Source organism: Mandrillus leucophaeus, unplaced genomic scaffold, assembly GCF_000951045.1.
Source record: "Mandrillus leucophaeus isolate KB7577 unplaced genomic scaffold, Mleu.le_1.0 Scaffold80, whole genome shotgun sequence".
In the NCBI taxonomy this organism is placed as follows: domain Eukaryota; kingdom Metazoa; phylum Chordata; class Mammalia; order Primates; family Cercopithecidae; genus Mandrillus; species Mandrillus leucophaeus.
The window spans coordinates 1,509,716-1,534,829 of record NW_012108697.1 but is presented as its reverse complement, the minus strand read 5'-3'; the positions used below and the strand labels follow the sequence as shown (position 1 = coordinate 1,534,829).

General features: G+C 36.7%; 1 protein-coding gene across 2 annotated transcripts in view; it reads right to left on the bottom strand.

Moving 5' to 3' along the window:
• CCDC186 (coiled-coil domain containing 186) overlaps positions 1 to 25,114 on the bottom strand; it is a 54,205-nt gene that overhangs the window by 4,520 nt on the left and 24,571 nt on the right. For both annotated transcript variants that reach the window (XM_011967501.1, XM_011967502.1), the window contains 11 exons: positions 20,477 to 20,689; positions 19,446 to 19,565; positions 12,268 to 12,372; positions 11,161 to 11,259; positions 10,908 to 10,994; positions 9,925 to 10,067; positions 6,637 to 6,892; positions 5,856 to 6,045; positions 4,590 to 4,670; positions 2,117 to 2,327; positions 546 to 765 (listed from right to left, as the gene is read on the bottom strand). In XM_011967501.1, the coding sequence (XP_011822891.1) occupies positions 546 to 765; positions 2,117 to 2,327; positions 4,590 to 4,670; positions 5,856 to 6,045; positions 6,637 to 6,892; positions 9,925 to 10,067; positions 10,908 to 10,994; positions 11,161 to 11,259; positions 12,268 to 12,372; positions 19,446 to 19,565; positions 20,477 to 20,689 (1,725 nt within the window). The remainder of the gene's footprint in view (positions 1 to 545; positions 766 to 2,116; positions 2,328 to 4,589; positions 4,671 to 5,855; positions 6,046 to 6,636; positions 6,893 to 9,924; positions 10,068 to 10,907; positions 10,995 to 11,160; positions 11,260 to 12,267; positions 12,373 to 19,445; positions 19,566 to 20,476; positions 20,690 to 25,114) is intronic.

Sequence of the window (25,114 nt, the reverse complement as noted above, 5' to 3'; positions counted from 1 at the left end):
TCAGATAAACTAGCGACCCAGCTGTTTTCAGTAAAGTACTCCTGTCCATTTCAAAGTAATACTCAAACTTTCTACTGAAGCTACAGCAATTTTTTAATGCGTAAAATAATTTCTTACTATTACTGATTTTAAAATTATTTTTAAACTCAGTACTAATTTTCAAGGCCCACCCACAGCAAAAATAAAATAGTTGGGTCAAATATTAACTGTAAAAAAGAAAATAAAGCTGAAAAATAAATCAGAAATGCCATAATCTTAAAAAATTGTTTCAGTAATTAAAACTAATTATATGTCAAAGCCATCCAATATAAATTTAATGACATCTTAGTGTCTATCAAATAGCAAAATTAATTTTTGCTATTTTCCATCTTTCCTAATATAAAGAACTATACTTTTTAAAAAGAGAAAATCACAAAACTTCATCTTCGGGTAAAATGACTGTCTTGCATTACAGAAACAGCCCAGTTAATTGCTAGATCAGACTGTGAAACAGGCATCATTCTGCCATGTTTACTGGTTGGCATATGAATGAGAAATACAAATACCTTCAAAGTAATATTTTTTAGTAACGTATCCTCCAAAACAGCCTGTAATTTTCGGTTGATCTCCAAAGAGAGCTCCAATGTTAATCCATTGTCAGCTGGATGGGATGTGTATAAAGATGCCATGATGCCACCCCGTCTACTTAAATGAACTTTGTTAAAATCAGATGCCTCTGAAGAAAGTGTGCCTGACTCTTCCCGTAAAATATAACTTTGAATTATTCTGCAAAACAAAATGATAGTATCAGTTGTGTACTTGTAGAATTAAAAAAAAATGGAATTTGCAAAAGTCAACTAATAATAAAGATAAGCATAAAATAAATATTAGGTTAATAACCTAACTATATTAGGAAAGAATTCTCCTTATTCGGATGGTTTCTTAAACTACCTCATTTTTGTTCTATTGTAGCATTCAGAGTAAAGACATATAAACATTGTTTTTCTATGTCTTTCCTTATTAATCAAAATTTGAGCTTTTTTGTTTGTTTTTAAAGAGACAAGGTCTCATTCTGTCACCCAGGCTGGAGTGCAGTGGCACAAACATAGCTCACTGCAGCCTCCACTGGATGGGCTCAAGTGATCCTCCTGCCTCAGCCTTCCGAGCAGCTAGGACCACAGACGTGTACCACCATGCCTGAATAATTTTTTTTTTTGAGATGGGGTCTTGCTATGTTGCTCAGGCTGGTTGACCTCCCGGCCTCAAGCAATCCTCCTGCCTCGGCCTCTGGCCTCCCAAAGTGCTGGGATTACAGGTGTGAGACACCATACCTAGCTGAACAATTTCTTTATTGCTCCAATTTGTTAATATTTTCTGTTTTCCTACTATTAGACTTACAATTTGCTGTATTTTATGCTCTTTCTTTTAAAAGTCACAGGCACACTTTCCTATAAGTCTAAAATTATTTCAAAATAAAAATTAAGTCATTGGAAAAGGCCTACAATATAAAAGCAACTTTTATTTACATAAAACAGTATTTGTGAGAGGAATTTGGCGCAGCACTCCCCAGAGTTAGTCAGAGCTGGGTTTGGATCTTCAGCTCTAGGTCTGTCACACAGGTGATGAATGGTGGCCCTGAAACATTTAGTGATTTGACCTGAGCCCCAGTTATCTGCAAAATTAGAGAACTCATGCACTGAGTGGTTGTAAGCAATCAATGAGATATTGCTAAGCCATAGGCACAGTGCCTTGTACTACTAGGTACTCAATAAATTATCCCACTATGTCCTACCCAACAGGAAAAAAAAATCCACAACCCCATATATATCTCTTAGAGCCACAGTCAAAAAGCTAAGCAAACCATTATCTTTTTAAAATCTAAAGTTGTTTAAGTATCTTAAAAATATTAACATTGACTGAACTCTCTATCACTTTAAAGGAAAGACCCGTGTTTTATTTCATCTTAGTATTCACAAAACCTAGAACATAATAGGTGATCATAAAAGACTGGGAACTCAATAACTATAATTATTTTTTGAAAGATAGGCTCTTGATAGGACTAATTTTAAAAACAGTAACTTTGCCATATGAGTAATAGTATTTTGAAGACCGATCATGCTACCATAATAATACATACTTTGTTTTTTTCCTAATTTCTTCCACCAGTTGTTTGATGTGGTCCTCCATAAATTCTATCTTTTCATTTTTCCGGGCATGTGCTTTTTGCAGCCTAACTATCCTCTCAATCAACATGGCCTTATCTACTTGTGGAAAATTATCCACAGCTACTGAGGACCCAGTATTTTCTGGAGATCGATCTTCTGCACTGCTTCGAGCATTCAGGGACCCTGAAGACAAAAAAAAAAAATTGGTTTAGATACTGTGCTTAATCTAACATCATCTCTCATCTCATATATTATTTATTCCAGTATCATTTCAAATATTCACTCTAACAGAGTTGGACACAGAAGACAACACAGGTCAACGTGGCATAGGTTCTTGTTTCTGAATATACTGGTGACAGAGGTATCAACAGGGTCTATACTGTGTCTCTCAGGAAGTGGTAATAAGAGAAACAAGGATCTCAAAAAGAATAACAAGTCTAAAGTGAGACCAAAATTAAACTATAATAGAACAAAGCAGAGAGGAGGAGGAAGGGAGGACAGGAACAGAGGTACGAGAGGAGACAGAGAAACAGAGGTTAGAATATAGTGGGTTAAGCTCTGAGGCCAGCCTGCCTAGGTTCAAATACTACTCCTCTACTTACTAGCTGTGTGACTTTGGACAAGGTATTTACTTTTCTGTGCCTTGGTTATGTCATCTTAAAGTGGCATAAATTACATTATTTACCTCACAGGATTGTTATCCTCATTTAAATGAATTAATATATGTGAAATGCTTCGAAAAAGCCATATAGTAAGCATTACGCAGTGTTAGGTATTACTTTTACCAACATCAGTAAGAAGAATCTGATCCTCTTTACCCTACAAAGATTCGTTTTTTCCAATCCCATTTTATAGCTTTAAGTAATATCTCTTATCCAAAGTAATATATCTTATCCAAAGTTATATAACGAATAAATGGCAGACCTGGGATCTAAATACATGTCTATAATTTCAAACCCATGTTCTTACTACACATTTTTTTCCCACTACTATAACAGCTGATGATGGTTTTCTACTAATGTGCAACCTCTGGGAGGCAATATAGTATAGTGCCAAGCAAGGACTCTGGAGCCAAAGATTTCTCACTGTGGACTTTGGGTGAATCATGTAGCCTCTGAATCTTGGTTTCCTCATCTATAAAATGGGAATTATAATACCTACCTCACATGACTTTTTTGCAGAGTAAATGGTATGTTTCAAGTGCTTAGCATGGTTCTTGGCATTCCAAAAAAGACACAAACACTGATATTTTGCTAATTATCATTTTCATAATGGTATCAATCATAATTTTATAGACTCTACCCATTTTTACTTTAGAACATAGGCATATCTATCATGAGAAAAACTAAAAGACTTAAAAATATATACATGTGCATATATACGTAAAACTCTGATACACAATGATGACATCTTCATTGGTTCTTGGCTGTTAAAAGAAAAAGAGAGAGACCACTGTACACCAAATCTCTTTATAAATCTGATTTTAAAAAACCGAAGAGGAAGCTGTTGCACAGAATAAAGCAGCAGCAGGCTAGAAAAAGAAGGGGCTGGGCACGGTGGCTCACGCCTGTCATCCCACAACTCTGGGAGGCCAAGGTGGAAGGATCACTTGAAGCCAGGAGTTCAAGATCAGCCTGGGCAACATAGTGAGATCTTGTCTATACAAAACACAAAACAAAACAAACACAAAAACAAAAAACCAAAAAATAAACATTAGCTAGGCATTTGGCATGTGCCTATAGTTGTAGCTACTTTAGAGGCTGAGGTGGAAAGATTGTGGTTGAGGTTGCAGGGAGCCAAAGTCACACCACTGCACTCCAGCCTGGGTGACCGAGTTAAGACCCTGTCTCCAGGAAAAAAAAAAAAAAAAAAAAAAAAAAAAAAAAAGAAAAGAAAAGAAAACACAACGAACAAAAAAGAAAGTAGGGACACAGATTGCATAGAACCTCATGACATATCTGAAATCCTGGGTAATGAATAGAACTTAAATATTTAACCAGAAACATTTTTTACAATATAATTATATATAACCACTATGTTTCATACTTCAAACTGAAACAAAGCATATCAATACTTTTTAAAATAAAAAAATGCTATTTATTTATTTTTTGAGACAGAGTTTTGCTCTGTTGCCCAGGCTGAAGCACAGTGATGCAATCTCAGCTCACCGCAACTTCCACCTCCAAGTGATTCTCATGCCTCAGCCTCCCGATGGGATTACAGGTAGGCGTAAGCTACCACACCCAGCTAATTTTTGTATTTTTAGTAGAGATGGGGTTTCTCCATGTTGACCAGGCTGGTCTTGAACTTCTGACTGCAGGTGATCCACTCATCTTGGCCTCCCAAAGTGCTGGGATTACAGGTGTGAGCCATTGTACCTGGCCAAAAATGCTATTTATTTTTACATCAATCATGAAATAACAACTAGAGCCACTAGTTTTTTACCTGATGAACTAGAACGACTTCCCATGCTGCTGACTTCTTTGTCATAGCTTCCATTCTCAACTTGATCTAATTTTCTTCGTGCTATGAAAAAAGATTATTTGTCACAGTTATCAGGACCATTTGCTCCTACCATCTCTGACTTTAATTGCTAAAATCACTGAGGCAAAAATGGCATAGACAAGAGAAAGTTCTTGAATACATACTTTAGGCAGAGGGCTATGTCATTCATATAAAATGTCATTTGGAAATGTACAAGTACAAAATATACAGAAACAACATTATAACTGACACTGGCATCACTTAATCACAGTGGAGTTAACTTTTTAAAGTACTGAAAGATTCAGAAGTTCTTTACAGTACCAGAAATTTCCTCCAAATTTCCCTTCAATTACATCTACAAAAACAAACTAAATTCTATGGCAAATATCTGAATATATTCATATTAAGTAAATGCTAAGTCCCTTTTAGCTTATTACTATGTTTCAACCTATTTTAACACAAATAAAGCCATGGGAAATAGTGGAGAATAGGAGGTTAAAATACGTGTCTTACTTATTTTTGTATCCCAAGCATATAACACAGACACCCAATGATTGTATGACTCTTTCTCTTTAAAAGAAAGAAATCTGGAATCTAGTTCAGCAGTCAATTGTTGTGCTTGGGTAATTTATAACTTTTTGGGGTCTGTTTCTTGAGACTCAGGTGAAGAGTTAAGTTGCAACGATTTCCAAGTTAGAGGACGCATCGGGGGTATCTGCACCCTAGATGCCGGTAGCCTAGATGCAGCACAAAAGAAATCACAGGAATGTGAAAGGAGAAGATATCAGAGCTGCTATTTATACTGATATTTAAAGATAGATGTTTAAAAATTTCTATTTTACATGTTTTCTAATATATATAAAAGAGTAACGTATGTTTAAAATGTATAAATAAACACATATAAATTGGAGAACAAATGCCTAAGCACTTTTTACTGACAGGAGTATGTGATCATAAGTTTAGATACTAATGCCTTAACATTACTTTCCCAATTCTCATGTTTTGTGATTCTGTGAATAAATGTCCTTTAGCATACAAGATATCTTTTAGGATAAAAGACTATTCATGAAATTGCAAGAAGTTTAAGAATTTGGTTTACTAATATTAATAAAGAGAACATACAGCTTCAATGTGGTAGAACCACAAAAAATATTTTTTTTCTAGAAAATCCTTAATGATTAAAAGAAACAAACACATTCATGGTCTAAGTGTGGAAGAATTTTATACCTTGCTGAAGTTGTTTGGTGAGATCCTTGATACTAGAGGCATGTTTACGTCTTTGAGTTACTAACTCATCTTTTAATTCTTCTACTTGGGTACTCAGTGCTTTAACTTCTCTTTGTCTACAAGTAAGTTCAGCTTGCAGAGTTTGGACTTCCTCTTTTCGCAGTTCTTCCTCTTTCAACAGCCTACTTTCCTGAATAGTAAGTAAAACAAAACCCACCAATTTTAGTATGTTTGTTTCCATTAATGCTCAGTTTATTACCTTAACAATCTAAGGTTCTTGACAGTGGAGATTGTTCTATTATTATTCCTTACCAGCTTTTGTTTACTTGAGCTTCTCACAGTTCCCATATAGCAAAGCAGGGGGATACATTAACGAGCATATCGTTCTATACATACCAAGCAACATGTGATACAGGTTGTTGAATTTTTGGATTAAAGTCTGAAATCATTTTTATGTGTAACTTGAAGACATTCTCATAAATTAAAAAAATAGAAATTTAAAGTACATTTTAAAAATATATAATGATTCTAGTTAGGAAGGACACAAACCAGTTTTCTCATTTTCAAAAGTAAAATATTCTTCATAATTATTTTAGGAAGAAATTTTATTATAAATTATAACAGTTGAGGAAAAAAACCAACATTTCTTACAGCAGCTGAAATTGTCAGAAAGTCAGTATCCGGGAAAGAACTTAATTCAACTACCACGACGTTTATACCGTTAGGGAAATTTAATTTGTGCTTGTTACGTTGTTTTAAATAAATGTAAATTTATACTTACCAAATTAATATTTGTCTGTTTCATTTGTTCACACTGGCTTTGTAACTGACTTTCACTACAAGAAAGTTTATCAAATTGTGACTGCAAAGAATTGGATTCAGACTGAAGCTGTGCATTCTTACTAGTGAGCCTTTCTGTAAACAGTAGCAGCTCCGATTCTCTTTTCCTACTGCCTTCGATGTCTTTTTGTAGGTCATTAATCAAAGAATTAAGACTTTCCACTTCTTCCTTCAAATTTTCAATTTCTTGCTTACCTCTAAAAAACAAAATTTATATTTAAGAAAAAAATAAACCATTAAAAGACATTAAATTAATGGTTTGGGAATTTGCATCTAGTCAAATGCTTAATACAGGTACTTCTATTCGTTCATCCAAATATTTATAAATGCCTAATATATGCCAGGAAATAAAAGCTGGAAAGAAAAGTGAGCAAGACCAACACGGTCTCCGCTTTCAAAGAGTTTTTAGTCAAGGGCAGAAATTATGAGTGTAAAAAAACATTTTTGATGATAAAAGCACAGAGTGGGTTTGCCTAAACTAGTCTAAGTGATGCTCAAACTAATACTTAAAGCAGGAATCAGCAACCTTTTCCTGTAAAAGATCAGATAGTAAATAAGTTAGGTTTCTGGGTCACATGGTTTTGCTGCAATTGTTCCACTCTGCCATTGTACTATGAAAACTGCCACAGATATTATATGAATGAGTGTGGATGTATTCCAAAAAAACTTCATTTACTAAAAGAGGAAGTGGGCTGGATTTGTTTTGTAAGCCATGGTTGATCCCTGACCTAAAGCAGAAGTTACTGGAAAAAAAAATATGCTCCAGGTAAAGGGAACAGTATGTGCTAAAAGCTGGGAAGGGAGTAAGAGGACTTTTTGTTGGTCCTAACAGATGTTCAGTATTGATGAAGAGAAGGACTGTACTATATCCCAAGCACTTAACACAGGGTTTGGCACATAGGAAACAATCCATTAACATCTGTTAACCAACTACAGCTGAAATACAAGGGTGAAGAAAGGGAAGGCATGGAAGCAGCAAGGGACAAGTCACTAATCTTATAAGCCATGCTAAGGCAATGGAACTCACTAAACAATCTCTGAGGCAGTGGGAAATCACTGAAGAGTTTTTAGATTTCCTTTTTAAAAAGGATTATACTAACCACAGTGTGGAAAATAGATTAGAGAGGATACAAGCAGAAAAAATACAAACGGTGGCAGTTTTTCAGGTGAGAGCTGATAATAGCTTGGACTATGGTAGTAGCAGCGGGGAGGTAAAAAGTGAATGGACTTGACAGATGTTACAGACTCAGTATCATGAATACTTTGTAACTGGCTAGATGTGTGAGGGAAAGGAAAGAAGAAATGTGGATGGCCCTCAACCTGTTGAGCTGGACAGTCACATGGATGCTGCACTCATCATTCATCCTAGGAACATGTGAGGAGAAGCATGGGACAGAGAAACCGATTTTGGACATGCCAAGGTTTGAGGTATCTTTGATACTTGGGCCTGGAGCTTAGTGAAAGGGGCTAAAGATAATGATTCAAAAGTCCTGCAACATACTATAAAACCAGTTGGGGTCACCCAAAGTTACAATAAAATTAGAACAAGAGGGCTTTATGAGAGAAAGAGAAGCCTGCCAAGGAGATTGAGAGACGGTGGCCAAAAAGGTGAGACGAAAATCAGCACGTGATGGAAACGAAGCCAAAGGAACAAGCCTATCAAGAAAGACAACTGAATTCAACAGTGTTTAAAGATGATAAAAATTCAAGCAAGGGTGGGTCTGAGATATGTCTACCATATGCAGGGAGGCATTAGTAATTTTTAATGAAATGGTGGGATAGAAGCTACAATGAACTGGAGAGGTACAGAACATAGGAAGTGAGGAAATGGAGAATGAAGACAGAAGATTCTATAAACTTTGGCTACAAAGGAAAGGAGAAAAATAAGGCAGCAGGGCAAAGGTATAAGAATTTTGATTTTTTTTTTTTTTTTTTTTTGAGACAAGAGTCTCGCTCTGTCGCCCAGGCTGGAGTGCAGTGGCACGATCTCGGCTCACTGCAAGCTCCCTGTCCCAGGTTCACGCCATTCTCCTGCGTCAGCGTCCCAAGTAGCTGGGACTAAAGGCGCCCGCCATCACGTCCGGCTAATTTTTTCTATTTTGTTTTTTAGTAGAGACGGGGTTTTACCATGTTAGCCAGGATGGTCTCGATCTCCTGACCTCCTGATCTGCCCGCCTCGGCCTCTCAAAGTGCTGGGATTACAGGCATGAGCCACCGCACCCGGCCAGGAGTTTTGATATTTTTAAAAGACACTTATGTTTAAATGTAGAAAGAAAAAGAAAGTGGAGAAAGGTAAGCCATAAAGGATAAAGAATAATAATCAAGACAGAACCCAAGAAGGCAGAAGAGATGAAATCCACAGCAGAAGTAGAAAGACTAATTTGATTCACAGAGGAGATTCTTCCACGGTAACAGCAGAAAATATGGCTGCAGATACAGGCAGTTCACGGGACTGAGGGCAAAAAGTTGAGAGAGCTGTTACCTGACAGTTCCCATTTTTTCTGTGAAGAAGTAAACACTTGCCAAGAGTAAATAGAAAAGTAAGAGGAAAAACTGAAGTGTGAAGAAAACGGTAGGGTTTAGAAAAGATGTTATGAAGAGGGTGGAGAATCTCTGAGCAAGGACACATGGCAAGATTAGGTGCATTAATATTTCCAATTGAGGTTAGTGATCATGAATTTATTAGCAGAATCAATCTGAATGATGGTAGAGATTTTTTTTTAGCAACATTCAGCAGCTTAGTTATCAGCAAGATGTGGAAAAGAAGTTACCTGGCTTCAAAATGAATCCACGTTCTGTCAAGTAATGTCACAAGTCGAGTTTACTTAAATGGTTTTATAAGGAGCCAAGGAATAATGTCAGCTCCGGATCTTAAGCTACACACATGCAAAGATCTAGAGCTAGACTTACCTTTTAGAAGAAAAAGTAAACACTGTGCATAAGCAACAGAATTCGAAAGCTAAGGAATGGATAAGAGACTCAACCTATTCTGTCATAAATTGCCACTACCAATGTTTAAGGAATATAAACTTTGATTTTTAGAAACCATGATAGGAAGGAACTCAAAGATAATCCAAAGAAGTTCAAATAAAGAGAAAAAATTTAAAAATTTCAGCTAGTAAAATTCTAAAAATTGTTCTTGTTTAATGCAACAATTGCATTTAGAAAATCTCGAGATAAAATTTAAAAGCTTGTTTATTAATACAAATAGAAGTTGCTCATTTTGTACCTTTGAAGCTGCTCCTGTAGCTGATCAAAAATTTTCACCTTGTCCAATAAATTCTGAATTTCAGCTTTTTGGCGATTAATAATTTCCTTATATTTTGATAATTCATCTTCTGTTCTTAATCGTTCATCTTCTAGACATTTCACCTATCGAATGATCATAACCAAGTTACAAACCATGTCTTCTTGTTCTTTATAAACTATTTTATATAGTGGTTACATATGAATAATCTAGAAATTCTAAAGCACCATTAACGTGAAGAAAATATAATGCAAATTTTACAATCCTACGTTTTAGTCTCAGGTTTCTTATGATTCAGTCATGGGAGTTTTAGCATGTCATTTCACTTTTTACTGAATCACCATCTCTTCATCTGAAAAAGAATAATATATCTTCTCTACCTCAGAAAACTGGCAGGAAGAACAAGTAAGAAGGTTTATGAAAAACAATTTAAAATTATCAAGTGATCTCAAATTCAGGGTGGTCAAAGGACTATTTCTAAATAAATGAATGATACACATTCATATTCATATTGGAAGAGATACTAATCTTACAATAAAGACTGTAAACACTGACTAGGACTTAATAGATTACTGGCCATTAAAACTATCCGTCTATTAAATATATTCGGGAAAAATATAGCCTTCCTATTATTTTCCGACACAGTTCTAAGGTCCAACTATCTTTCCAGTTGATTCATTGATGAGATTGTCTTTAGAGAGAGGCCCAAGGATAAGTTATAAACACAGCAAATGTGCTGTGAAATAGGAATGTTTGGCAAACACGTCAAAGGGACTAACACGGAAGACATTTTCCTTTAAACAAAAGCAGTTGCTAGGAAATTGCTCCTCTTCTCTACTCTGAGTTCATTTATTATGGAATATTTCTATGTTAATGTCCTTTCCCCACCACTTTAAAAATCAGAATGAATCCAAAATTTAAGATATTTACCCTTCCTCTGGATTCATGACTAAAGATTGAATTACCTTTGTTCTCAGGGTTCGTAACTCATCCATACCCTCCTTAAATGTTCTCTTCAGATCTTCTAGTTCCTTTATTTTGGCATGATGCATCTTTAAAAAAGTTTAAAAGAAACAACAAATCATAACGTACTAAACTATATCTAGGATTTATTGCCTGTTCTTTCCAAAAGGCCTTAAAAGTAGATGGCAATAAGTTCTATTTCTCTTTCTGTATTTATTACGCAACTTAGGATATATAAAGAGCAAAACTACTCACCTCTAGCTGGTCGGATTTTTCTTGCATTTGTTTTTCAAGTTCTCCTTTTGTGACTCTAAGTTTTGCATCAAGCTCATTTGATTTAATTTCTTCTGACTCCTAGTGGAAAGAAAATGAAAAAAGTGTGACAATTTTTAACCCATTTCCCATTTGCCCTGAGATTACTCCTCTCTAATCCTAGTGTAGCATCATATACATTTGTTACATTAGGATAAGAGACAAGTTCTGTTTAAAAATAACTCCAAGAACAGTTTTTATATTTTATCTTCACACTGAAAATCAGTCAGATTTGTTTCAGCCTCGAGTGTGTTTACGTAAAATTAAATGAGTGCTGGCAGCAAGCTGCACTTTTTTTCTAAATAGCAAATGGGTTAAAGTTTTATACTTTGAAAAGAAAGCATTGCAATTAAGTTCACTAATTGTAAAATACGTAGTATACGTAAAATCGAAGACTGCATTGAAAGATTTTAAATATGTCAATTTTGCATAAACAAGAATAGTACATTAAAACATGTAACATAGTAGAGTAGTTATTTTTGTAAACTATACATTTCCTTGCACTCTTCATTCTTCTGACATTTTCTAGGGTTTTTATTTGTTGGAAAACTTCTCTTATAAAATCCATTGAAGCTGCAGGTACTTTAACATTGGAAATAACCTGCATTTTATTTAACTGCCTGCCCAACAAAGTACATTCTATATGCAGAAGTAGAATACTGCACATATGGAAATTTAACGAAACAAGAGAACTGGCTGGGCGCAGTGGTTCATGCCTGTAATCCTAGCACTCTGGGAGACCGAGGCAGGTGACTCACGAAGTCAGGAGTTCAAGACCAGCCTGGCCAACACAGTGAACCCCCCTCTCTACTAAAAATAAAAAATTTAGCTAGGTGTGGTGGCAGGCGCTTGTAATTCCAGCTACTCGGGAGGCTGGGGCAGGAGAATCACTTGAACTTGGGAGGCAGAGGCTGCAGTGAGCCGAGACCATGCCACTGAACTCCAGCCCAGGTGACAGAGTGAGACTCCAACTTTAAAAAAAAAAAAAAAAAAGATATAACTGATATTTACTAAAATTTGATACTAATCTATTTTAAAAGTTATGCATACCTGATATGTTTTTATCATATCCTGACAGTTTTTTCGTATCTGATCTGCTTCTTCCTTTGCTTGTGTTAATTTTGTTGTTGTTTCTTTGAGTTTATCTTTGGTTTCCTGCATTGACAAAAGACAGAGACAAAGTTGAGTACAGCAATGTGATGAATGGTAAGAAGTGTTCGGCAAGTAAGAAGGTTCTTGTCCTAGCACTGTCACTGAGCGGCCGTTTATTATTCTAGCAATAGTATTTTATGTTTCTGACAAAAAATTAAAATGTTTTGTATAGTTAACTAATAGCCATTAAATACAGTTAAATTTGACAGTTTTTGGCACAAATTACTAGAAGTTACTAACCTGATAAGATGAGCAAAGTGTTAAAAAGTTCTTTGTACACACACATCAAAGACAATTCTTTGGTTTACGGCTGTGGTATCTATTTATAACTGTCTTGGCTGGGCAAGGTGGCTCATGCCTATAATTCCAGAACTTTGGGAGGTTGAGGCAGGTGGATCACCTGAGGTCAGGAGCTTGAGACCAGCCTGGCCAACATGGTGAAACCCCGTCTTTACTAAAAATAAAAAACTTGGCCAGGTGCGGTGGCTCACGCCTGTAATCCCAGCACATTGGGAGGCTGAGGCAGGCAGATCATCTGAGGTTGGGAGTTCGAGACCAGCCTGACCAAAATGGAGAAACCCCATCTCTACTAAAAATACAAAATTAGCAGGGTGTGGTGGCACATGCCTGTAATCCCAGATACTCAGGAAGGCTGAAGCAGGAGAACTGCTTGAACCTGGGAGGGGGAGGCTGCGGTGAGCCGAAATTGCACCACTGCACTCCAGCCTGGGCAATAAGAGTGAAACTTGGTCTCAAAAACAAACAAACAAACAAACAAACAAAAACACAATTAGCCAGGCATGGTGGTGGGCACCTGTAATCCCAGCTACTCGGCTTGGGAGGCTGAGGCAGGAGAATCATTTGAACCCGGGAGGCAAAGGTTGCAGGGAGGCAGAGGCTACAGTGAGCCAAGATCACATCACTGCACTCCAGCCTGGGAAACAGAGTCAGACCTTGTCTCAAAAAACAAAACAAAACATAAAAACTGTCTGTTTTTTTTGAGACAGAGTCTCATTCCGTCACTCAGGTTGGACTACAGTGGTACGATATCAGCTCACTGCAACCTCCACCTCCTGGGTTCAAGTGATTCTCCTGCCTCAGCCTCCCAAGTAGCTGGGATTACAGGTGTGTGCCACCACACCCAGCTAATTTTTGTATTTTTAGTAGAGATGGGTTTTTGCCGTGTTGGCCAGGATGGTCTCAAACTCCTGACCTCCGGTGATCCACCCGTCTCAGCCCCCTAAAGTAAAACTGTCGTTTTATAGACTGATGCTGCAATCTGGTTTCTGTTCCTAATCATTCTCCTAAGATGGCAACTCTGAAAGTTTTCAGGGGCTACCCTTATTAAATCCAATTACTACTTCTTCTTGTTATTCTCTACTTAACTTGCTCCAGTTCTGACCACCCCTGACTCTTTCAATATCCTTCCTCTGTTTCCATTACAAGACAATATTCTCCTTCTCTTTCTGCCCTCTTCATTGTTCCCTGACTGGCTTTTACTTCCTGTGGTGATTTTCCAAGATACAACCTGGCCATACACCTCTTTCTTCATAATTCTCCCTCAGCAGACCGATCCATGATTTTGGTTATCATGTGGATTTCAAATGAGACTTTAGGTATCATCTCCTCTCAGTAGCTTCCCTTCAGAAAAAGGCAGATGCCGCTCACTCTGCTTTTCCACAGATAAAATTTAGGTATTCCCTGGATTCTAATGATCAATACATTATACTATAGCTTGTATGTTCCCCTAATACAGCATATAGCTTCTCAATAGCAACTAACTCGGTACTTGTCACATATTAATTGTTCGACAAGTATCTGTTGAATTAATAAAGGAATATCTAATATAAGCCTCTAGTTAGGCTGGGCACCCCAAATACCCAATACTCATCTCCCTTTGTTCCTTGTTTTCCTGCTGTTCCTCTACATGGAATGCCTTTCCCTGCATCTCTTGAACCATCTGAATTGCATTAATAGGCCGGGTGCAGTGGCTCATGTCTGTAATCCCAGCACTTTGGGAGGCCGAGGCAGACGGATCACCTGAGGTCAGGAGTTCAAGACCAGCCTTGCCAACATAGCAAAACCCAGTCTCTACTAAAAATACAAAAATTAGCCAGGTGTGGTAGTACACGCCTACAATCCCAGCTACTCAGGAGGCAGAGGCAGGAGAATCACTTGACCCCAGGAGGCAGAGGTTGCAGTGAGCCAAGATCGTGCCACTGCACTCCAGCCTGGGTGACAGAGCAAGGTTCCATCTCAAAAAAAGAAAAAAAAAAAAAAAAAAGGAAAAGAAAAAAGAAAAACAAAAATAAATTGCTTCTTACATGTCATTAAAAAAAAATTTTACCATATAAGTACTGAAAGTTATATATTTTCAGTTGCTAGTTTTTAATAATTTGACTTGTATTAAAAGGTAGTACCACTTTTAAAATATAAGCAATTATTTTCTTTTTCAAATGCTGACTTTTTAAAATACTAGACTCAATGGACAGAGAGGGAGAAAAAGAGAGAGAAAAAGAACTTCATATATGTTTTTCTACTACTATACCATTAATAACTAAAAAGAGCCTGGGACATAGTAAGCACTTCATTCACTCAAAAAATAGCAATTGAGAAATTCCTGTATGCCAAATAAATATTAAGTAAATGAGTAAGGGAAAAGTGAGAATCACATTAAATGTTTTGGTTAAGGTACTGATTGTGTTTCACTTATTCATTCATTCAGTATTCACTGGCGCATCTATGCACCAGGCATTGTTCTATGCTCAAGGGACATAGCTGTAAAAGAAAACAAACATAATCTCACCTTCATGAAGCTCATATTCTAGTAATGGAGACACTAAATACAATACGTAAGTAAAATACATTAGTGGCAAGTGCTAAGGAATAAAAATAAAGCAAGGACATGAGAAAGTTTGGATAGAATGAAAGTTTGGATAGATGAAAGTTTAGATAGAATTCCTAGGGAAAGTATCATTGAGAAGGTGCTAGGTGAGTACAGACTCAAAAGACATGAGCAGGAAGATCTGCTGAAGGACTGGATTTGCTAACTGAGAAATTAAGGATAAATCCAAGGCTTTTAGCCTGAGCAATTAGATGAATGGATTGTCATTTATTGACACAGGAAAGCAATGGAGGAAAAGGTACATTATTAGTTCAATTTTAGACATGTTAAGTTTAAGATGCCTTAAGTCATCCAAGATGTCAGATGTCAAATAAGCAACTAAATATATGAATCTGGAGTTCTGGGTAGAAGTTGTAAATCTGGGAGTCACTAGCATATAGTTTTCTACTTCTATGTTTTCAAGTACACTAATCTTGTTCTCTGCAGTTTCTAATTTGCTGTTAATTCCATCCAATGTATTTTTCATCTCAGACATTATGTCAATCTGTTTCTCTTTCGTGTCTCTCCGTATCATACTCACGCTTTTGTCTATCTCCTTGAACATATGGAATGTATTTATAATAGCTGCTTTAACATCATTGTCTACTAATTCTATTATTTGTGTCATTTCTGAATCTTTTTTTTTTTTTTTTGACACAGGACAGGATCTTGCTCTGTTGCCCAGGCTGGACTGCAGTGCCATGATCATAGCTTTAACTCCTGGGCTCAAGTGATCCTTCCATCTCAGCCTCCCAAGTGGCTAGTACTACAGGCATGTACCACACCTGACTAATTTTTAAAGTTCTTTCTGTAGAGACGGGGACCTCGCTATGTTGCCCAGAGTGGTCTCAAACTCCTGGCCTCAAGCAATCCTCCCACCTCAGCCTCCCAAAGTGCTAGAATTACAGGTATGAGACACTGCACCTGGATCTGTTCCTACTGATCTAGTTTTCCTTTCTTCTCATGATGGGCTCCATTTTCCTGCCTCTCTGCATGCCTGGTAATTTTTGATTGGATGCCAAACAGAGTAAATTTTACGCTTTTAGGTGCCAGAATTCTCTGTACTCATTTAAATATTTTGGGTGTTTTGGAACATAGTACATTTACTTGAAACAATTTATTTGAAGCTTGCTTTTAAAGTTTTGTTAAGGCAGATCTATAACAGACTTAATCTAAGGCAAATTCATCCTCACAACTAAAGCAATTACCTTCTGGGGGCTGCCCGATGCAGCCCTGCCTGATAAGTGTTGAGAGGTCATTTCTCTTTGGCTGATGGAAACATGAACAATTTCCTAGCCTTGTGGGAGCTCTAGGGATTGTTGACCCTATTTCTTTCGCCTCCTCTGTAGTTTCCTTTCTACACACACACACACACACACACTCGCACACGTACTGATCAGTAGTCAGTTGAAGACTTGAAGGGAACTCACTGCAGATTGTATTTTTCTCTTTTCTGGGACTCTGCCTTCGTTCCCCATATTTTGAACTCTGTCTCCTCAATTCAGGTAGACTGCTATGCTGTTTAGGTTCTTCTCTTTGTTCTGCAGACTGGAACTCTCCAGGAATACCTCATTTGTTTCCCTTCGCTCAGAGATCACTGTCCTGTGCTGCCTGTTGTCTCAAGTCTGAAAGCCTTCATTTCATATATTTTGTCTTTTGTTTTTTACGGTAGAAGGGTAAACCTGGATCTTGTTATTCCATAATGCAATATAGTCAATAGAATACAATTATAGAACAGTAGAGTTATAGAACAGACACAGAATAGTTTTATTGAGATAAAATGGCAAAGCAAATAGGAAGACCGCTCTAGTTTCTAATGAGTGGGCCTTCCGAGTAAACAAACCATTTAAGAATGACACTATCAGTGACAACACGACAGACAGCCTCAACAGCCTCGAGAGAAGAGCTTATTAAGCAACAGTCTTACTTCGGGTGACCTAGTGTACAGAACATATTATAAAATATACCAAGCCCCTGTCACACAGTAGGCCTGTAAAATATTACCATCTACAGCCTCCTGCTGGGTCCAAGACTATTCTTCTAGCTTTCTCTGAAGCAGTAACATCTGGCAAGCACCCAGCATAGCCAAACCACGGTAGCCAAAGAACCACAGCCACATCTATTGCTGGCAGGCTTATCCTGGTATCAGGATAAGAATCTCACTTGAACTATTGTTCAATCTCCACTGAACTACTGAACAATAGTTCAAGTGAGATTATTTTATCCTGATATCAGGTAGGTGAATAAGTAGCAACCAGGTAGGTAAACAAGTAGATGACGTACACTGGGGGAAACTCATCTTTATTCACTGTACTCAAAATAAAAGGCTTCTGTTTTTAGAGGCTAGGTGTTAAAAACACATTTTCAGTTAAATCCTAAAGGAGTTTAGGGAAGGAAACAAATTGTTTCTCTTGGGTACTCTGATGATCTGGGTAGCCAGTCCACCTACTCTTAAGTTCTGGGAATATGCAATGGGGGTCTGACCAGAAGCTACTGATCACAATGGATCCAGTAACCAACAGGACTGCAGTATTATTAGTACCTAAGACTTGGTGGACAGGAATCAGAAACTAGAAAGGGTGCCTCAAGAAAAATTTACTAAGTGTCTCGTGTCTCTTGCACGCATCTCAAGAGGTAGACTATACTAACCACATGATTATTAAATCTTGTATCCTTTGATCCAGGGACTCCTTCCAACATCCAATAGGTAAATATCTAAAGCAAGTAACCAGGAGCCCATCTTGGACACTCTTTCGAAGTAACGACTGTGTCTCCTAAGGCTTTTATAGCCTCCAAGTTATCTAACACAGTGTCATGCACAAAGCTTGCTGGTTAATAAACGCCTTTAGTTAAAAAGAACTAGTGAATTTCTACATACCAAGTCAATATATGCTTGTTCATTTTCTAGCAATCTGCACCACGTAACCTTACAGAAGTCAGCCTTAAACCACTTCTCTAACCTATTTACAGAGTATCTGGTTTCATCTGAGCTCAAAACTGCCATTAAGAATCTCTTACATACATCTTTAACAGTTCTTGTGTTCCTCAGTGCTAGTATTCTAACAGGTTTCAGGATCCTGTCTCTTAGCACTCTAGATGAAGATGAGGAAAGTACCACAGATATCAGATATGACCAAGTATTATGTTCTGATCTTGAAGCAACTCAGGCAGTTGAGAATCATTACTGTTTTTATGAATTTGGAATTCCAATTCCTCATTCTGTAACTCAAAGGGAAAATTTAAATGGCTTAGCTGTGTTGAGCTCCAGGGACTGTCATCCTCCTCCTTTCTGAAAATTCTTTCTCTGCCTTGGTAGTTTCCTCACACACATGTGCTGATTAGTAGGTCAGCTTCAGACTTGAGGGAAACCCACTATTCTCTAATCTACCTTTGACCACTGTCAACAGAGACTATTCCTCCTACAGTTTTCTCTGATAATGCTGTATCAGAGAATACAACATAACCAAAGGTTATTAACAGTTCTACTGATTTAGAACTATTTAATGAGGTAATCCACGATCATGATTTTAACCATTATCATTAATCCTGTTTGTGAAAACCTGGAAACTGATATTTCCATAAACTTCTTAAGTCACAATTCAGAGTTGTTCTTTTACTTCACATTCTATCATCTTCAGATTTTTATTACCTCTAATATCAGCTCAGTTAGTGCTTAAAATTATGGTATCAGGTATCAGCCTTTATAATTACTTATATTAGCTTTTTAATAAAATTATATTCACTAGGCATAATACCAATGAAATTATATTTATAAAAAAGTTGAGGCAACTTATTCTTAAAATCTTTATATTTAAATAAGAATTTATATTTTTTGAGTATAAAATCTTAGCATCATTGATTTTTAAAAATTTCTAGAATTTACATTCAAATTTGAAAATTCACACACGTTTTCCCCCAATTTCTCACAATGTTATTTAAATTTTGCGTATCAAAAAATGCTTAAATAACAGGGCAAATTTGGGTGTTGTAAACTATGGATAGTAAAATTTAACATTCCACCCCATTTAATATGTAAATAATGTGAGGACATTTCTTTTTCATAATCACCAAATATTCAGGTCCAAACTAACTTGCAAGGGTCACTAAACAAAGCTTCATACCTCATTAACTGTTATTGCATTTGTTCTTAAAGCTCACTCTAATCATTATTCCATTGTATTACAGTACGTACCTTATGTGAATCCATTTCAGCTTTTAATTTGTTTTGTGCCCACTTTACTTTGATGACGTGAGAGTTAATGTCTTCCTTTAATTTGTCTATTTCTCTGATGAGTCTAGTCGTTTCACCTTCCTAAAATAATATCACTAGGTCATATATTTGCATTTATATAATCAATTAATTATGTGTTTATCTTTTATATCTCCTACAACGTAATCAGTCCAGTAATACTATAATCAAGGGCTGGCACACTATGGCCCACAGACTATAAAACTGATTTAAAGTCCAAATGATGAGAGGGTAGTAAAATCCTAAATTCAATTAATAGAAACAAAGATGTTTAACATTTACATTTTAACCAACTGGATGTGTTGTCAACACAACATACCTTTATGATTCTTAACTGGCTGGCATTAATGTGAAATATGAACTAAATCGGTTTTGTCAGAATTCCTGAGGACGATGACAATGCTCCTGAACTAAAAGCTAATGAATAAAAAAATAACATTTATCATTGAAAAATGCTAATGCACTGGAAATATGACCGTTGAGAGGCTGCTAGTTAACAGGAAGGGTTCTGAATAGGTGGCTGAGTAACGAACTCTCTTTAGACAGTATCTAAGAAAGATATGGTGGTAAGTGTTACATTCAGATTATACAAAATTATACTTTTGGCTCTAAAACTATTCACATTTGACACTACTATATACGTATTTTACCAAAATATAATATTCCCTTGAGAAGCAAACAAATTTCTCCAACATACAGATTTTAACAGAAAGTTTTTAGAAAGCTCAAGAAAAAGTTATCTAATAAACCTGTGCCAACACTTCATCTTTTCCCTAGCAAACTTTTTCTCTGCAGACAAGTAATAAAACACTTGAATTACTAAAATATTCATGGTTTTAGAAGCTAAACTAATAAAAACAACTTTACATTTGAGTGTTAACCATGTTAAATTATGATTATTTGATTAAATACGGAAAAGCAAAGAGAACAAATTTCAAGTAAGGTCAACATATTTCAAATGGCGCAAATTATACCTTAGTTTCATACAGCTGGTGCAACCGTCCTTTCTCCTGAGAAAGCTGCTTAATTTTGTTAGTGTTTTTCTCAAGTTCCTTATTTGCATCTCTAAGTTTTTTCTCAAGTGTCTCTTTTTCCTTTCGAAGGTCTAAAGATTCCTTTTCACCTCTTACATACTTCATTACCATTGCTTCTTTTTCTTGGCGTGCCTCTTCACATTTCTTGTTGGCCTTCAAAAAAAAATATTACTTAGCATTAATGAAAAGTAATTTTCCAAATGGAAATGTATCGAAATACATGGTATTTGTCTCTTATATTACCAATGCATTTTTTTTTTTTTTTTGCACAACATTCCCAGGACTTGTGCCGTGAAATTTTAAAATGAAAGAAAAAATTCAAAATTATAGAAAAATTGTACAATATCCCTAGCATTTGCCTTTACCCTTTCCTGTTCCTTTTACTTTGGCTAATATGGTTGCTATTTTTCATGTACTCCTCCAGATCCCCTTTCCCACTTTTTTTTTTATTCCACGTGGTGTCCCAGGAACATGACATCATGAACCCTATCAATGAGCTCTCTTGACCTCAAACTTCCAGTTGGGTTCAGTCAACAGAAGGCAGTAGGCAGAAGCTTGGGAATGTAGGCAGAGTGAGATCTGGCTCCTCCAGAGTTCCCACAGGTTGGCTGACAGCCATTCCTCTTGTCAGGTGCCCTCTCTATACAACTACCCTCTGGGGTGTAATACCTGCTCCTTGTCCAGCAGCCCTGAAATTCTGCATCTTCCCTTTTTGGGTTCCCTAAATCCTGTTCACACCTTGACAAAGAGTCTTTTTATTAAGTTATCTTCATCACCAGTTTAAGTGTGCCATCTGTTTTCTGCCAGGACCCTGACTGTACAGCTGACAATTTCTAAAATCTTAACTCTCTTTCGAAAATTAAAGTAGCCATATGCTAACAAATGACCATTTAATTTCCTATTTATGAAAAGCTTTCTGAAGCATTTTACACTTAATAAGAAACACCTAATTGGATTAAGTATGAAAATTATATACTCATTTAAAAATTGTCTCTTAGTATGAACTGGAATTCCATATTCTGAAATTTCACAGAATGAAAACTTCCACAAATAGGCCTTCTTTGAAGTAAACTCATGGTTTGCAAATATGGTGAAGCACACATTTATTTTACAAAAGACAGAACTTCAAATTTTAGGAATTTTCAGTATCTTTTGTGGTAAATACACACTGATAATGCAACTGAATTGAAGAAGGTAATTATTAAAGTTAGTAGAATGTAGGAAAAGCTTCTATGCTTTGATGAAAAATGGCTGACAAAAATGTTTCATAAAGTTCTGGCACTGCTGATAAACACATCTAGTCAACACTGAGAATGCTATACATATACATATAAGTACTTTAAAAATCTCCCAATTGGGATTTGTTTCCATTGAAACAGTCCACTAATCTTCAGCTTAAGAAAGACATTGAATTAGGGATATGATAGGCCCCTGAGGATGTAACAATGTGCTTGTAGACAAGGACTGAGAAAATTATGCTGGACTTGGCCAACAGAATTAGATTTTTAGACAACTGAGTATCTGTACTTAGAAAAAGTCAATAGTTCATTATCAACTTTAAGAGAAGTCTGGTTTCATAATAATTTAATATTCAGATAATGTATTGGCCATTGGAAACAAAGTAGCAGTTGTGGCCTCTGAAAGACCTCACCATCTAGAGAGAAAGACATATAAACAAACATTATAATATAATATGAAAAATTATAGTAAATGAAGGTACAAAGTCCTTCAAAACACGAAAATACTTACATTCCCTGGGAGGAGTTGGCAGGAAGGGTAAAAGATGCTATACTTGAGCTAGGTATTAAAGGCTAAGCAGAATTCAATAGAATATAAAGGGTGAATCAAGGAAAGGAATTAAAAATAGAGTGAATATCATGTGCAAACACCTAAAAGTATAAAACAGCATGACACATTTAGGGGATATCAAGTTATTTTATAGGGCTTAAATTTGGTATGTTGGCTGGAGTGGGAAGGAAGCAGTTATGAAAACAAAAAGAAGTGTAGATTAGATCCTGAAAGGAAGAACTACTTCTGTCATGGTAATCACGGTAATCAGTTGAGGTTTTATTCCATAGTCAACGTAAAGCCAAAGAAGAATTGATGAATCAGAAGCTCTAATTAAAATGTGTGTTTTAGTAAGATAACTGGTAGCAGCACGGGAGCTTCTCTGAAGTTGAGAGATGGGGGGCAGAAAATAATCGAAAACAGATAATTGTAATAGATAAGGTGAAATATTATGAGGGTCTTGGCTGGGTGCAAGGGGTCATGCCTGTAAATCCCAGCACTTTGGGAGGCTGAGGTGAGCAGATCGCTTGAGCCCAGGAGTTCGAGACCAGCCTGGACAACATGGCAAAATCCCGTATCTACAAAAAACCAAAAAATTAGCTGGGCATGGTGGTGTGCACCTGTAGTCCCAGATATTCAGGAGGGCTAAAGCGGGAGGTCTCTTGAGCCCAGGAGGTTGAGGCAGGAGTTAGCCATGATTGCACCATTGCACTCCAGGCTGGGCGAAAGACCCTGTCTCAAAAAAAAAATAAACGGAAAACATTATGAGAGTCTTTACTATAGCAGGGAATGGTGCACCAGATAATAGCTCTGTTACTCGTGGGGTCATCCATAGATCAACTGCAAAGGAATAACCTGGGGTGCTTGTTAAAAGTTCACACTCCTGGATCCTGCCCCATTCTGCTAATGGCAGCACCTACCTCACAGCATTATTGGGAGTATTAAACAAGACAATACAATAACTGCTATTTAAGCTATTATAGAAAGTTCATTTATGGCACAGATAAAGGAAGACAGGCCAATTAAGGTATTTGGATTTACACACTGTAAGTAAGATGATTATCACTGACTTGGATAAAGATAAGTAAAACATGAATAAGATAACCAACAGATAAAATAAACACAAAGTATATGAAGTGTAGCTTCTACAAGTATGGCTTATGATAAACCCTCCTCATAAATACCAAAAATTTTAGATGAAAAATAACAAGTATCTTTTAATATATAGTTGAGCTCACAAGAAAGTATGGGAAATTTCCAGGGCTAAAAGATCTAAGACAAAGTAGAAATCCAGAATGGTATACTACGGCTATAAAACCTTCACTGCCCTGTGATATTTACTAATATCAGGCCATGGGAGATGTGGGTGGGGGAAATGTTATCAAGTCCCTGAGAATTTATAATACAGCTACACCCTCTTGTAAGCAGGGTTCAAATACATTCTACCTATCTGGTCTATGAAATGAGGAAACCTTGGCCGGGCACGGTGGCTCACACCTGTAATCCCACCACTTTGGGAGGCCAAGGCAGGTGGATCACGAGGTCAGGAGATCAAGACCATCCTGCTTAACATGGTGAAACCCCATCTCTACTAAAAATACAAAAAATTAGCCAGGTGTGGTGGCGGGTGCCTGTGGTCCCAGCTACTCAGGAGGCTGAGGCAGGAGAATGGCGTGAACCCGGGAGGTGGAGGTTGCAGTGAGCTGAGATTGCGCCACTGCACTCCAGCCTAGGTGACAGAGTGAGACTCCGTCTCATTAAAAAAAAAAAAAAAACAGAAAAGAAATGAGGAAACCTCTATCTGGAAATTAAACAGCGGGTGAATGTGTGTGTGCACATGAACATGGGTAAACACATATGGGAATCTATTTTTAAACAAAACTTACTAGGTTTAGTGACAACAGGTGAAAGATAAACAGGTGTTCATTTCACTAATCTTTCACCTTTTCTATATGCTTGAAAATTCTCAAAAAGTTGGGAGGAAAAGTTAGGAGAAAACAAGAATGAGGCAGATCTATTAATAATTAAATAAATCAGTTTTTCAAAATCTACTTTAACAATATCTACTTCTTAGGGTTGTTGTGAAGATCAAACAAGTTAACACTTGTAAAGCATTTTGAACATGGCTTTGCATACAGCTAAAACTCAGTATATCAGCTACTATTATTAGCATCACCTACACTCTTCATCATTAAGGAGAAAACATACATAGTAGTGAATGTAGTATATTGCCATTTGTTTTTTAAAAGGCAGGGAAGGAAAAAAGAAAAATATACAAGTGTCTATGCAACAAACAATTTTGGAAGGATACACAATTTTGGCATCAGTGGTTACCTTTAGGAAGGGGGTAAAATGTTTGGAAGAAGACTTTTTCAAATGTTTGAATTGTTACCATGTACACCAACTACTATTTTATTTTAAATATTAAGCTTCAGAGAGTTTTAGGAAGGAAGGAAGGAAGGAAGGAAAGAAGGAAGAAAGGAAGAAGGAAGGAAGGAAGGAGGGGAAGGGGAAGGGCAAGGGCAAGGGCAAAAGGAAGAGGAAAAGGAAAAGGAAAGGAAGAAGGAAGGAAGGAAAGTTCACCAGGTGATTCTAATGATTGGCTGGCTATGTTTGGGCCCGCTAAAACCAGTTACTTCTAAAGCTCTTCGGCTCTTTATTTCCCTTCAGTTACTACAAAAGGGTTCAGAACTGATAGTAGGAGATTTAAACATAACATTTCTAATGCAAGGGGTCAGCATGTTTTAAAGAATCATCCAAATAAAGGCTGAGGATAATGTGTTTCCTAAA